The sequence below is a fragment of the Arvicola amphibius genome, chromosome 8 (genome assembly GCF_903992535.2).
Source record: "Arvicola amphibius chromosome 8, mArvAmp1.2, whole genome shotgun sequence".
Classification (NCBI taxonomy): Eukaryota; Metazoa; Chordata; class Mammalia; order Rodentia; family Cricetidae; genus Arvicola; species Arvicola amphibius.
This window is the reverse complement of record NC_052054.1, coordinates 69,242,173-69,255,728: the sequence shown is the minus strand read 5'-3', so window position 1 is coordinate 69,255,728 and position 13,556 is coordinate 69,242,173. Positions and strand designations below refer to the sequence as shown.

Here is a 13,556-nt window from a genome sequence, read left to right as displayed (position 1 = left end):
TAGCAAGTCTCTCCTGTTCTGACCCCAATTCTGGCTTGTCTGCTAGTAGCTTGTCAAATGCCCCTCCCCAGAGGCCACCTGACCTTGGGCCAGCCCTCTCCTGGTTCCCACGTACCTGTCAAACCCGTCTGGCTGCTTACCCCACCCCCAGGCTCCTCCTACTAGGATGAACAAGTCTGATCTATACTGGATGCAGGGGTGGCTGGAAGCTCATGCTCGAGGACCACAGACCTCTGTCAAGCCTCTGCAGTTAGGCTATCGGGGATAAGTGAAGCCTGTACACAAATGATGCTAAGGGAGCGAGCAAACTAGATCCATCATACCTTGACCAGACACATGGACCATCTTAAACACAACCTCAAGACTGTGCACCCCAACCCTTCCCCATCAAACTAACACCTGTCAGACTGAAGGTAGGAGTAATGGGCCCCATACACCCTCAGTACTTGCTGGGTCATCTCAGCACTGAGCTTATACCCTGACCAGCAGTAGTCCTGAGTGGTACTTGCCAGGGAAATCCGATTTCCACAGGCAAACACAATACCAGGAAGGTGAGCATCCCTTATGGACATGGGAGGCCACCCACCCTACCCCCTCAATGACAGACAAGCACACAGGCAGGTGAAACTTTCCCAAAGGGCACACAGTTTATTAGGCAGCAACTGGGAAATCAGCGGTTAGACTTGGCCACACGCTCCAGTTCATCTTTCTTCTTGATGGCATAGGAGTTGGAAGAGCCCTGCAAAGGACAGGTGGTTAGCTCTGAATGCTGGATAAACACCCAGATGTCAAACCCACCCTGTGTGCCCTAACCCACCTTGGCAGCATTGATGAGTTCATCTGCAAGGCACTCAGCAATGGTCTTGATGTTGCGGAAAGCAGCCTCACGAGCTCCTGTGCACAGCAGCCAGATAGCCTAGAAAAAGACAGGCAGGGCTCAGGTCCCAGTGATCTGGGACCCAGCTCTACAGATACCAGCCTTTCACTATATGCTGTCACCCAGATCTGAGATACAAGGGAGCAGACATTCTACCAAATGCTGATCACAGAGGGCAAAGAAAACATGGCCCTTACTAAAAGGCTTAAGAACTGGCAGAGAAGTGTGAGATGCTCTTGACTTCACAGTGCCCAGGCATCAAGCAATCAATCAATCTTGTCCTCTCAAGTAGCTGTAACTACAGAAACGTGCCACCACTCAACAAGCTCATAAATGGATCAAGTTTATAAAAAAAACAAAAACCAACACCCCCCCCCACAAACCTAAACCTACTGTAAAACTAGATAGACTAGGAATGAGATGAACCAGACCTAGTAAGGCTGGAGCTCCACCTTCCCCATTACAGGGCAGAAATCCAGGAAGGTTTCCTGGAGGAAGTGAGGCTCTGGGTAAAACATGCAAGAGAGAACTACACCCACTCATGCTGGCGGTTCCTAACCCAGCCCTTCACAAGCCTGACACACCTGATTCACTCTGCGCAGCGGCGACACATCCACAGCCTGCCGTCTCACTGTCCCGGCTCGCCCAATGCGTGTTGAGTCTTCCCGGGGGCCACTGTTGATGATGGCATTCACCAGGACCTGCAGAGGGTTCTGGCAGAAAGGGGGTCCATTAGTCTGCCATCCATTCCCAACTTCCCCCAAAACAAGGCGGCAGTGTCATAGGTGATGAATCTGGCATGTGTACCATGAAGTTTTGCATGAATCAAGGGCAGTCTTACCTCACCAGTAAGCAGGTGGATGATCTCAAAGGCATGCTTGACAATTCGTACAGTCATGAGCTTCTTGCCGTTGTTGCGGCCGTGCATCATCATGGAGTTAGTAAGGCGCTCCACAATGGGGCACTGAGCTTTGCGGAAGCGCTTGGCGGCATACCGTCCAGCACTGTGGGGCAGGTACTTGGCATACTTCTCCTTCACGGCAATGTAATCCTGGGTGGCAAATTAAGGATGAAGGGACAGTCAGTGGTGGGACCATCCCCCAGATAGGCATCAAAGGAGACTGAGAAGTGGCTCAAGGCATGGCATTCCCCCTAGCAGGTTGGGAATGTGAGCCTTGAGTAAAAGAACCAAACAAGTGACTGGTTAAGTCACACACACACACAAAGGGAAGGGTGCTGCCCCGCCGGGCACCACCTCTATATCCCAACATTCAGGAGAAGGATCCCTAGCAGTTCAAAACCAGCTTACAGTGAACCTTGCCTCAGAGAGAGAGTGAGAGAGACAACACTTCTTTAAGTTTTGTACATTATGGAGGCTGGAGAGATGTTTCAGCATTTAAGAGAATTGGTTGCTCTTCTAAAGGATCCAGGTTCAATTCTCAGCACACACATGACAGCTCACAACAGCAGATCTGACTCCCTCACAGAAAACACTAAGACACAGAAAATAGGATCATTTATGGACATTTTATCCAAAACAAACAAAAGCATCCCACCCCTCTTTTTTGGAGACATAGTCTGTGTAGCCCTGGATGGCCTGAAATCCACTATGTAGTTCAAGCTGGTCTCAAATGCAGAGATCCTCCTGAGTGTTGGGCTTTAAAGGCATGTGCCACCGGCTTGAGCTAAATTTGATACTTTGGAGCAAACACCCTCAGTGAGGGGAAGGCTGTCCTGTGCACTATAGGACACTTGACAGCACATCAGCACTTGGTAGATTATTCTGGGCCGCATGGGGAATTCCAGGCAACTACATAGTAAGACTGAGTTTCTCTTTCAAAAAAAAAAAAAAAATAATAATTGAGATTCAATGTGACCTGTGAATCAAAATACATTTACAATCTTACCTCTTACCTAAGCAGTTCTTGGGTAGGCACAAATTGCAGTTGGGTGGTAGTTGGCCCAGCATGTGAAATCCCCCGGAGTTCAAGCCCCAACAACATAGCAAAAATAACATTGCAGACCCCCTCAAATAAACTCACAAAGACCCACCACAAAGCCTGAATACACTACATTTCTCCTTTATTTAGTTTGTCCATGCTGGAGGACAATTTACAGCTGTCAGTTCTCTCCACCACGGGTCAAGCCTATGTTGTCCAGCTTAGTAGTAATTGTCTTTACAAGCAGAACCTTCACACAGGCTCATTCTGTGGCATCTTAGAAGTTAACATTTAAATTTCTTTGAAAAGGGACAACTGGGCCTAAGGATGTACCTGAAATCAGTAGAGGGCTTGACTTGTACGTACAAAACTTTGGGTTCAATTTCCAGCAGTGTGTAAAACTGGGTGTGGTGGTATATGCCTTAAATCCTAGCATGTAGGCAGAATACAGAAGAGATTACCAGCTCTTTCCACTAGATGAAGGCTGTCTCAAAGCAGGCATGAGTGCAAAGGCAGAGACAGCAAAACCACTTAATTCGCATCTCTACCCACACACCAGTAAGCCAGCTGACATTTTGGGGGAGGGGAGAGTAGGGGACACCTAACTATGGAGCTCCAACTGGCCTGGCACTCAAAATCATCTTGCTGCAGCCTGTGCGCAGCAATACAGGCATGCACCAACACACCCAGCTTACCAACCGACTTTGTCAAGGATGCCAACACTGTTCAGTTGGTTAAAAGAGGTCTTTTCAACAGAGGATACCTGCCAACTGAATGTATGAATGCAAAATGATTCCAAGCCAGCCAGGGCCACATACCCGAGACCCTGTCTCAAAAGCCAATGGACTCAAAAATTTAAGAAAAAAAGACAGAAAATTGCAACACATTGTAACAACTGGTGGTACAAGTTATAATAAGGCATAGATGTGGCCGTTCACTTATTATTCTACCTAATTGTAAACATAAACTGATTTCAACCTAGGTGTCATGTCTTTTTCTGAACTGGAAGACTCCACATCTGCTCCCAATCCAAAGCCAATTAGACCACCGAGTTCCTTTACCTGCAGAGAAATATCGTTGATTTGCACATCATCAGTGCTCCATTTCCCGAAGAGCTTGATGTCTGGGGTCTCTGCCACGGCAGGTGTGGCTGTCTCCCACTCAGTCATTCTGGGGACAGGACAATGACAAGAAACCGTTATTGCTCAGCCATCCTAATAGTCACAGCCCCCTCGCCCCCAAGCTGGTGAGAGTAATCGCCACTTTGTGGAAAACTGAAAGCTTTGACCATCTCTCCAAACCTAGGAAAACCACTGAGGTGTATGAAGAACCTACTCTTTACTGCGGAATCCAAGGTTTAAGTCCCGACAGTCACCAAGCTAAACAGCTGGTATACGGAACCCAGTAGCATAGCTCAAGAAGCCATGCAGATACCTACCGGCACCTATCCCGTACATTTCTAAAGCAACAAACTGCTTTCAGAGTTCCATCAGTAAAATATGGGAATAAGGACCACAGTATGAACCTCTAGGGATAACCAATAGCAATGTTTCAATGCTTGTCTGACTCTATGGAGAAGCTAAGGGCTATTATCGAGAAGAAAATGTATACTGAGCAAAAGGATCTTCGCGAAACTAGACTTCGGGTTGCTATATAACTCTAGAATCCAAGTGATTCCCCTAGGGCCCCGAGTGTTAAAAGTTCGGAGTCAATACTGTACAAACTGGAGGCGAAGAGTAACCCGGCCCGCGCGAGTTTCCTGGACACTTTTCCGATGGGGGAAGAAGTGAGGTCCAAACGGGAAGGCCCAGGCCTCGGTCTCGCCTGCGGGCCCCCAAATGTCCCTCAGAACACACAAGGCCGTCTCTTTGGAACTCCGGTCCCCTCGCAGCCTCACCTGAGGGCGCAGACCGGGCTTCTCGGTCGCTCGGCGTGGACCACGCGCCGTCCTAGCACAGACAGGAAGAGGCCGCGCGCAGCGGGCCGGTGCTTTTAAGTGAAGCGAAAACTTCCGGGTCAGAGGCAGGGACGCATGCGCAACGGAACAAACGTGCTCATGGACCAATCTGGAGTTAGGATGAGACGTGCCCTTTGAGCCGCACAGAGCATGTGCACTTTTAGAAACAGCGCCACGACCGTCTTCTGGCGGATGTCTGGAGTATTTGCCAAGCTTTTGAGTCGGTGCACATGCGCAGAAACGTCCGCGAAACGATCGCCGCCATTTCTAAAAAGGGCATTCCACGCTCACAGCAAACGGGTTGCGGAACCAAGGCGCCATGGACCGTGGGTTCCTAGCTAAGGCAGCCAGCTCGGCTCAGTATTTCTCGCCAAAGTAGTGGGGTCGGGTTCGGTGGTAACCATTGATCCGGGTTTGCAAGCAACGGCCCCACCCTCTACCCTCCGGGCGAGCCATGCTCTGCGTGTCCCTAGCTTCCGGTATGGGACCACTTCCGTCTTAACACTCTGACTTCTCTTGTCCGGGGCTTTTTCCTCAGGTCCAATCCCAGACACGACACTTGGCCGCCAATCAGCAGCTGTGTGACCCCACCTCCCCTCCACCCAGGGGAGGGTTACATAGAGGGGAGTTCTGGAGGGTGGTGAGGTTGTCAACCCCTGGACTCTCTCTCCCAACGACTAACGACGTGATTCTTATAATGGGGACTCTTTGCCTCATTGCCTGTAGACTCACTCCCCGTCCCCAGGGATATTTTTTGTTGTTTTGCTTTTTCGAGAAAGTTTCTTTTTTTTTTTTTTTTTTTTTTTTTTCCCGAGACAGGATTTCTCTGTAGTTTTGGTGCATGTCCTGGAACTAGCTTTTGTAGACCAGGCTGGCCTCCAACTAACGGAGATCCGCCTGCCCCTGCCTCCCGAGTGCTGGGATTAAAGGCGTGTGCCACCACCACCCGGCGAGTCAGGGTTTTTCTGTGTACCCCTTGGCCGTTCTGGAAGTCACTCTGTAGACCAGGTTGGCCTTGAACTCACAGAAGAGATGCACCTGCCTTTTCCTTCCTGGTGCTGGCATTAAAGGCTTACAGCACCCCCGCCAGGCTCAGGTATGAGCTTTTAACTAGGCTGACCTCTGTCTGCATTTTTGGCCTAAGGATAGAATGGGAAATAGTCACCAAACAGAAATAAGTTAACCACCCCACACAGACCTCTATTCTCTTCCCCACCTACTCCTAAAAGGTTTTCTGTGAACAGGTCAGGTGTGGGAGAGGGTAGCTCCCTGAACCTTCTTAGGGAGTCTGGTGGGATAAGGTTTCTTTCTCTTGATTTCAGTGCAGAGGGAGGGAAAAGAGGGAATGTTAGGAATCTTAACCTAATGAGCCAGTCTAATGAGCTGCAAATTCTAAGGCTGAGCCCATATTGTGGTTGTTGTTGGGGGCAGGTTGCGATGGGGTGTCACCCTACTTTGGAAGCTCTCCTTGCACCACAATGGTTGATAGTGAATATTTTTAGAGACCTCATGAGAATTACCTACTAGGTGGCAGAGGGTAGGTGAGGGGCTCCTGAATATGGCCCATAGGTTAAGAGAAATACTTCAGAAATTGATTTGCACAGGTAAAATTCACTTTGCTCAAGTGTGTATGCCACCCCAGCATTTGGGAAGTAGAAGCAGGAGGACCGAGAGTTCAGGGCCAACCTCCACCATGTAGTGAGTTTAAGGTTAGTTTGGGCCACACGAGATTCTATTTCAAACAACAACCAAAGTGGTTAGACTTATTAACATTTTGAGACAAAGTCTCAATATGTAGCTGTGGCTAGTTTGCAAATTGTTGTGTAGACCAGATTGGCCTTGAACTCAGATCTGCCTATCTCTGCCTCTCAAAAGATGGGATTGAAGTATCACTACAATTCTCTTTTCTCTTCTTTTCTTTTCTTTTCTTTTCTTTTCTTTTCTTTTCTCTCTCTCTTTCTTTCTTTCTTTCTTTTTTTGTATGTAAGTCAAGTATGTGTTCATGGGGGTCCAAGGAGGTCAGAAAGGGTGATCGATCCTCTGGACTGGAGTTACTTGTGGTTGTGAACGTTTTCTCGAGGCAGGGTTTCTCTGTGCAGCCTCGGTTTTCCTAGAACTCGCTCTGTAGACCGGGTTGGCCTCAAACAGAGATTCACCTGCCTCTGCTTCCCAACTCTTGTGCTGTATCTATCAGAGAAAAGTTCTTGGGCACAGATTTAAGCCAACAGAAAGTCTTTATTAGCCGGCTGGTGACTAAACACTGTGTGTTTGGGATCCCAGTGTAACCCCAAGCCTTCCTCAGGGTGAGCTTTTAAGCACAGAAACCATGTCCTGGGTTCACACTCTTCAGTTAACAAGAACAGTTAGCCAGAAGCAGAACTGCAGAAGCCAAAGACCAAGGTTAGAACATTTAGAGACTTTCCAGGAACTGTGGATTTTGAAGGATTAAGTCTTTGTTTCTGTTTTGGCAGGTGGTGCTGTCTGTGTACTGAGTTTTTATGACCTGAATGGTTTTTCCATCATGGAGTCAGTTGTGCTGAGGTCTGGGGGCCTATTACGCCCCCCTCATGGAGGGTGTCCGGGCAGTTGGGTAGTTAATCTATCTGTGGATAGGGCTACATTCCTGCCTTCCTACAGTTTTCTATCTTATGATGGTTCCTCATGGCTCTTGCTGATGATACCATGGGTGTTTGTTAAATCATTAAGCTGATTTTCACCTGGTTTGAAATGTGTGGGTATTGGATAAGTCCATCTACCTGGTAGAGACCAGTCCAGGCCTACTGAGTCCAGAACTTGGCCTTGCATTCATGAGAAATCCATCGTCACTATCCACTCTGGCCTGGCTATCGTTTGCTGTCAAGGTAGATGGAATAGTGCTCCCCTTCCCCCAGAAAGGTCTGTTCCTGTGCTAATATTCGGACTGTGGACATAACCTTTTTGAACTAGGATGTATGGAAGGATCTCATGTTGAAATCAGTCTGGGTTACTGAGATGGGCCTTAAATCCAATGACAGCCTTTGTAAGAGGCAAAACCTTTGCCCACTAAGTAAGAAATTGGTAGCACCACCATCCCTTGAAAAGGGGATGGGGAGGAAGAGGTATTGTGCTTGTGCTTGGTCATCCTCAGAGCCAAGAAATCACCATTTTGGGGAGTTGAGCTGAGCTCCTTGTAGAAATATTATACATTCTAGACTTGACTGTTTACACTCCATCATGCAGAGTTGGGAAGTGTCATAAGATCTCATAAGTAGATAACTGTATGCAGCTCTGCCTTACTTGTTTGAGGTCTTGAAGGGGCTAGACTCTATAGGCCGGGAAGACTAGGGGAGGGAGGCTCCGTCTATGCAACTATGGCTATGGGGAAACTCTCCTCTCTGCTGGATAAAGACTCTTCAGGTGGGGGATGTTGAGAGCGGAGTAGCGACACCTCTGTAAGTAACCCAGCACCTGTGCCTTGTAAGGAAACCCTGTCACTCACGCTGGTTCCACAGAGTGAACTTTGGTGGAGTGAGCCTTTGTTTCCCATTGGAACATTAGCAGACTGAGTAGACACAGCTCACATCTTCCCCTTGGAGGGAATTTTAGTAGTAACAAGGAAGGAGATGGGGAGAAGAGGAGGAAGGAGTGGATGAGCAAAAGCCATGTGGCCATAGAAGCAGAGACTGGAGTGATGCAGCCAACAAGCTAAGAAACACCTGGAGCCACCAGAAGATGGTTTAGTGTTTTGTTTTGTTTTTGTTTTGACAGGGTCTCTTAATGTAGCCTTGGCTGTGCTGGAGCTCACTATTTGGCTAACCTCCAAATCACAGATTTGCTTGCCTCTCTCTCCTGACTGCTGGGATTAAAGGACTGTGCCACCAACCACCAGAAGTTGAAATTAGTATGAAAAGATCCTTTCCTACAGCCTTCATGGGGCACAGGATCCTACAATACCTTGATTTTTGAACTTCTGGCTTTCAGAACTCTGAGAGAATAAATTGCTGTTGTTCCAAGCCACTAGCCACAGGAAACTGAAATACCTTAGAAACCCACCTCTGCCCTCATTGGCCTTTGCTTCCACCTCACTCGGAGAGACTCCTGGCAGCTTTGTGGCATCAGTCTGGATTGCCAGCCTCCCTCATTCATTGACCCCCATCCTAGTTGGACTCATCTTGTGGTAAATCCCTTAAAGACTCTATGTAGACATTAGGAGTCTAGGAATCAAATCATTTACTCTTTGGGACAACTTTATGACACAGACATCCCATTTTATGTGGCCATGACAGACTAGAAAAATGAAGTACTGGTTAGTCAGCAGAAGAAGGTAAGGCCTGTGAGTGGAGGTGGCTGGCTCCAGAACATGGAGTCTCCTATCTCACCTGGACTGTCCTTCCTCCTGCACTGCATCTCCCACAGCTCTGTAGGTACCTAAATTTGGTCCTTTTTAAATAGACCTGGCAGGACCTGGGGAAGAATTTACTCTGCTCCACAACCTCTTCCAAGGATATTCTGCATATTGCATAATCATGTTATTATTTGTAATGAGATGGGATGAGGAAACAGGAGCATTAGTCATGTGGTGGCAGTTACAAGAGACCCTACCTCAAAAGAAAGTGGGAAGAGCCACTGGACCCTTAGAAGACCGGTGGTGGCGCACACCTTTAATCACAGCGCTCAGGAGGTAGAGGAAGGTGGATCTCTGCGAGTTCAAGGCCAACCTGGTCTACAGAGTGACTTCCAGGACTGTGAGGGCTGTTAACCCAGAGTAACCCTGGCTAGAAAAAAAAAGGTGGAAAGAGATATCTATCCCAAAATGATCCTCTGATCTCCACATGTATGCTGTTGAATATGCATCCCTTCCCACAACAATAAGAACATCTCAAAGACATGCAGACAAGCAAAATGGGTTTGGTGAGATGGTTCAGCATACACCCACACAAGAGATTAGTAGATGTAATAAAAAAATTAAAAACAAAGAATGAACTAATGACAGGCATCTCTATTGTTCCTCCAGCTCTTCCAGCACAGTTTTGTTCCCCCCCCCTGTAGACTCCATGGCAGACAAGCTGAGCAGTCCCCCTGCTTTGGGCCAACCAAAGCTGGCTTCCCATGTGTGGGAGGCATACTTGTTATAGGAAAAGGACTTCAAAGCAGAGAATTGTGGTGTTCTATCCTCTGGGCAGAACATGGCCATTGCCCTCAAACTGTCTCAGCAGCTATGATTACCAGGAGATTCTTTCTGCCAAGGAAATGGGGGGGGGGTGCGCTTTATGAAGCTACTCTCCTCCTAGAGGATTTATATACAGTTAACAGGTTGCTTGGTTAAAAGAGAGATTTTCTTCAGCAAGTTAGCTGCATAATATTCTCACGCTTCAGTTAAACTCGTGGCTTTATCAAGCTTCCACTCTTTTACTTTTGTGGAATCCTTTATTTTTGTTGGTGGTACCTGTTTTAGTAAGGGTTTTTATTGTGAAGAGACACCATGACCACAGCAACTCTTATAAAGGGAAACATTTGATTGGGGTGGCTTGCTTACAGTTTCAGAGGTTCAGTCCATTATCATCATGATTGGGAACATGGAGGTGTGCAGGTAGATGTGTTGCTAGGGCTGAGAGTGCTACATCTTGCAGACAACAAGAAGTTGAGTGACTCACTGGGCAGTATCCTGAGCATAGGAAACCGGAAAGCCCACCCCCACAGTGACAAGCTTCCGTCAACAAGGCCATACTCACTTCTACAAAGCCACACCTCCTAATAGTGCCATTCCCTATGAGATTATGGGGGCCAGTTACATTCAAACCGCCACATGCCCTATCTGAAGTGAGTGGATGTTTGGCCACCTCTCTCCAGAAACAGTTCACACAACACAGGTGCGCTCACTGGCTGCTCAGTTGCCTTTGCTGTAAATTGGGACCACATGGCAGGGTGGCTCAGTGGTACTGGGAAATGATAGGAGGAATGTTTGTTACTGGGGTGGTGATGGCAAATGGAATCAAGTCCCACCCCCCACTCAAATGGAATATTGGGGTGAAGAATGACATTGGCTGGGGATGAATCTCAGTGGTGGAAGGCCTGCTTAGAATCTACCAGTGCGAGGCTGAGGCGTGGCTCGGTGGTAGAGCACTTGTTCAAGCAAGCACAAGGCCTTGAGTTCCATTTTCATCACCTCTACCAGTAAAGCCTGCAGGAGCTCTGGGCACTCAGGTTCAGGGGTGTTTGAAGATCTTAACTCTAGATCTTCAGAATTTGGTTGCAGGCCCTGCTGATCTGGGTTCATCTCGCTAAGCCCATTTTGCCTCAACTTTAAAGGGATCGAGTGCTGTAGTCTTTCGGCTTGGTGTGAGGGATTTAGTCTGTTTCATAGCAGGACCCTAGTGACTGATTTCCAAGCCCTATCCAGAACCTCTACTTTGGAAGTATACTTGATTTTCTCAGTCATCTGAGTATTCATTTTGTTGGAGCCTGACTCTCCCAGTCAAGTCTAGGAGCCCAGGAAGAGGAGTTGTTCCTTCAGGATCATGCCTGGTATCTTTATGTATTTATTTATTTTGAGTCCTGGGGATGGCATCCAGAGCCTTATGCATGCCAGGCAAACCCTCTAACACAGAGCTATAGCCACAGCCCATAGGATGGTGCCTGTATATACTGCAGTTATATACCACATGTTCACATGTCTGTTTTAATTAACTGCCATCACTGGAAAGTGACCCACCTTTGTTTTTGGTTGTTGTTTTTCTGAAGCAGAGTCTTCTCATCAATATGTAGCCAAGAGTGACTCTAATGTACCTTATATTTACATATATATGTATGTACATATACATATATATGTACATACACACACACATATATATATATTATACAGAAAAGATTTATCTTTTATGTATACAGTGTTCTGCTAGCATATATGCCTACATGCTAGAAAAGGGCACCAGATGGTTATGAGTCACCATGTGGTTTTTGGGAATTGAACTCAGGACCTCTGGAAGAGCAGTCAGTGCTCTTAACCTCTGAGCCATCTCTCCAGCCCTTAAAATGCAGGGGTTTTTAAATATTTACTTTTTTATTTGCTTATAGGAAGGCATTGTGGAGGTCAGAGGACAACTTGGGGGAAGTTGAGTTCTCTCCTTCCATTATGTAGGTTCTAGGGATTTAACTCAGGTTATCAGGCTCGGCAGCAAGTGTTTTTAAACACTTGAGTTATCTTGCTGGCCTTTTATGTGCTGTTTTAGCTCACTTAGATGTGGGCTTGACAGAACAGCCAAGATGGCCTTTGACTTCAGGCCAAGCATGCTTATGTCATGTGTCCTCCGAAGCCTTACCCTGGTGCAGGATGTACTCCTAGGTCTGTGATGGTGAGAGAGAGAAACAGCAAGAGGGTAAAGGTATTAAGAACATGGAGGTGGTGCACGCTTTTAATCCCAGCAATCAGGAGGCAGGGGCAGGTGGATCTCTGTGAGTTCGAAGACAGTCTGGTCTACAGAGCAAGTTCCAGGACAGCCAAGACTACAGAAAAACCCTGTCTCAAAGAACAAAAACAAAACAAACAACAATAAAAATATTGTATTAGTAGGTGTGGTGGCGCAAGCCTTTAATCCCAGCACTCCAGATGCAGATGCCAGAAGATCTTTGTTGAGTTGGAGGCCAGCCTGGTCTACATGATGAGTTCCAGGCCAGGCAGAAACCAAAATAAATAAAACAACAAGGGAAAAACAAAAAAGACAGAAGGTAAAATATTTCCAGTCTACATTATTATTGTTTATCCCATGATATAAAATGTGCATATATGGGAATGAGAGACAGGAAGTATTCATGGAGAGTACTCTGCTCTTCTGAATTTTTCATTTAGAAATTCCAAGCATAATGGTTTCAGCAGGGCACTCCCTAGTTGAGTTTTGGGGATGTTTGTAAACCTCCGGTTTGATGGTATTACCTTTCCTTTGCTCTTCCAGTCAGGCTACTTAAGTTGCCTCTCCAGGATGTTCTGAACGCTCGGTTTGATGATGTTATCTATTTGATGCTTTTCTCTGCTACTCACTGAATGAGAAAATGAGGACATGACTGCTTCTAGGTATGGTGGAGAAGGCTTATTGTAAATATGGGGGAGATTTCAGCCAGAGGCACCTGGAAGGGTCCAGAGTGAACTGGGCCATGAAAGGAGGTGGGGTGCTGCGAGGGAGGAAGGAGAGAGAGAGGGAGCAAAGAGCACTTGGAATCCAGAGGCCAAAAAACACCAAGAGACTACATGTCCAAACTGGCTGATTACATAGGGGTCAGACTGGGGAAAGGGAAGAAGAAGCCCTGCCCCTGGGAGGGAGAGGTTTAGGGTAAGGGTGGGGTGAGAAATGCTGGAAGAACCACAAGTACTGAGTGAGACTTGTCCAGGTTCCTTTGAGGCCTAACACTCCAACCCTTTGTTGATGATAAAGGACTACTTCCTGCTGAAACTGGGGCATCAGTGTTGGGGTGGGGGCAGGAAGGGTGGAATGTTGGTCAAATCCAAGAAAGGAGAGAGGAAGATCATAGTAAATAGAGGAGTTGCCCATGGGGGAGGGGTTAGGAGGCTTGAGATGCCGCACATGGTGGGCACCCAGAGGGCATAGGTAACTCCAGGAGCTAGAGAGAGGACACTTTACTCTGTTCTGCACATATGCCTGCACATCAGAACAGGGCACTAGATCTCATTACAGATGGTTGTGCGGTGAGACACCATGTGGTTGCTGGGAATTGAACTCAGGTCCTCTGGAAGAGCAGCCAGTGCTCTTAACCTCTGAGCCATCTCTCCAGCCTGACACTTTACTAACAC

The 13,556-nt window shown here is 47.3% G+C and overlaps 1 protein-coding gene across 1 annotated transcript; it reads right to left on the bottom strand.

Moving 5' to 3' along the window:
- Positions 1 to 622: 622 nt before the first annotated feature.
- On the bottom strand, positions 623 to 4,826 carry Rps5 (ribosomal protein S5). The gene is made up of 6 exons (XM_038338839.1): positions 4,715 to 4,826; positions 3,879 to 3,987; positions 1,719 to 1,928; positions 1,462 to 1,590; positions 818 to 916; positions 623 to 739 (listed from the first exon to the last, which is right to left on the bottom strand). Exons 2-6 carry the CDS (start codon positions 3,984 to 3,986, stop codon positions 671 to 673), a joined length of 615 nt encoding a protein of 204 aa, XP_038194767.1. The 5' UTR covers position 3,987; positions 4,715 to 4,826; the 3' UTR covers positions 623 to 670.
- Between the last annotated feature and the right edge of the window lie 8,730 nt (positions 4,827 to 13,556).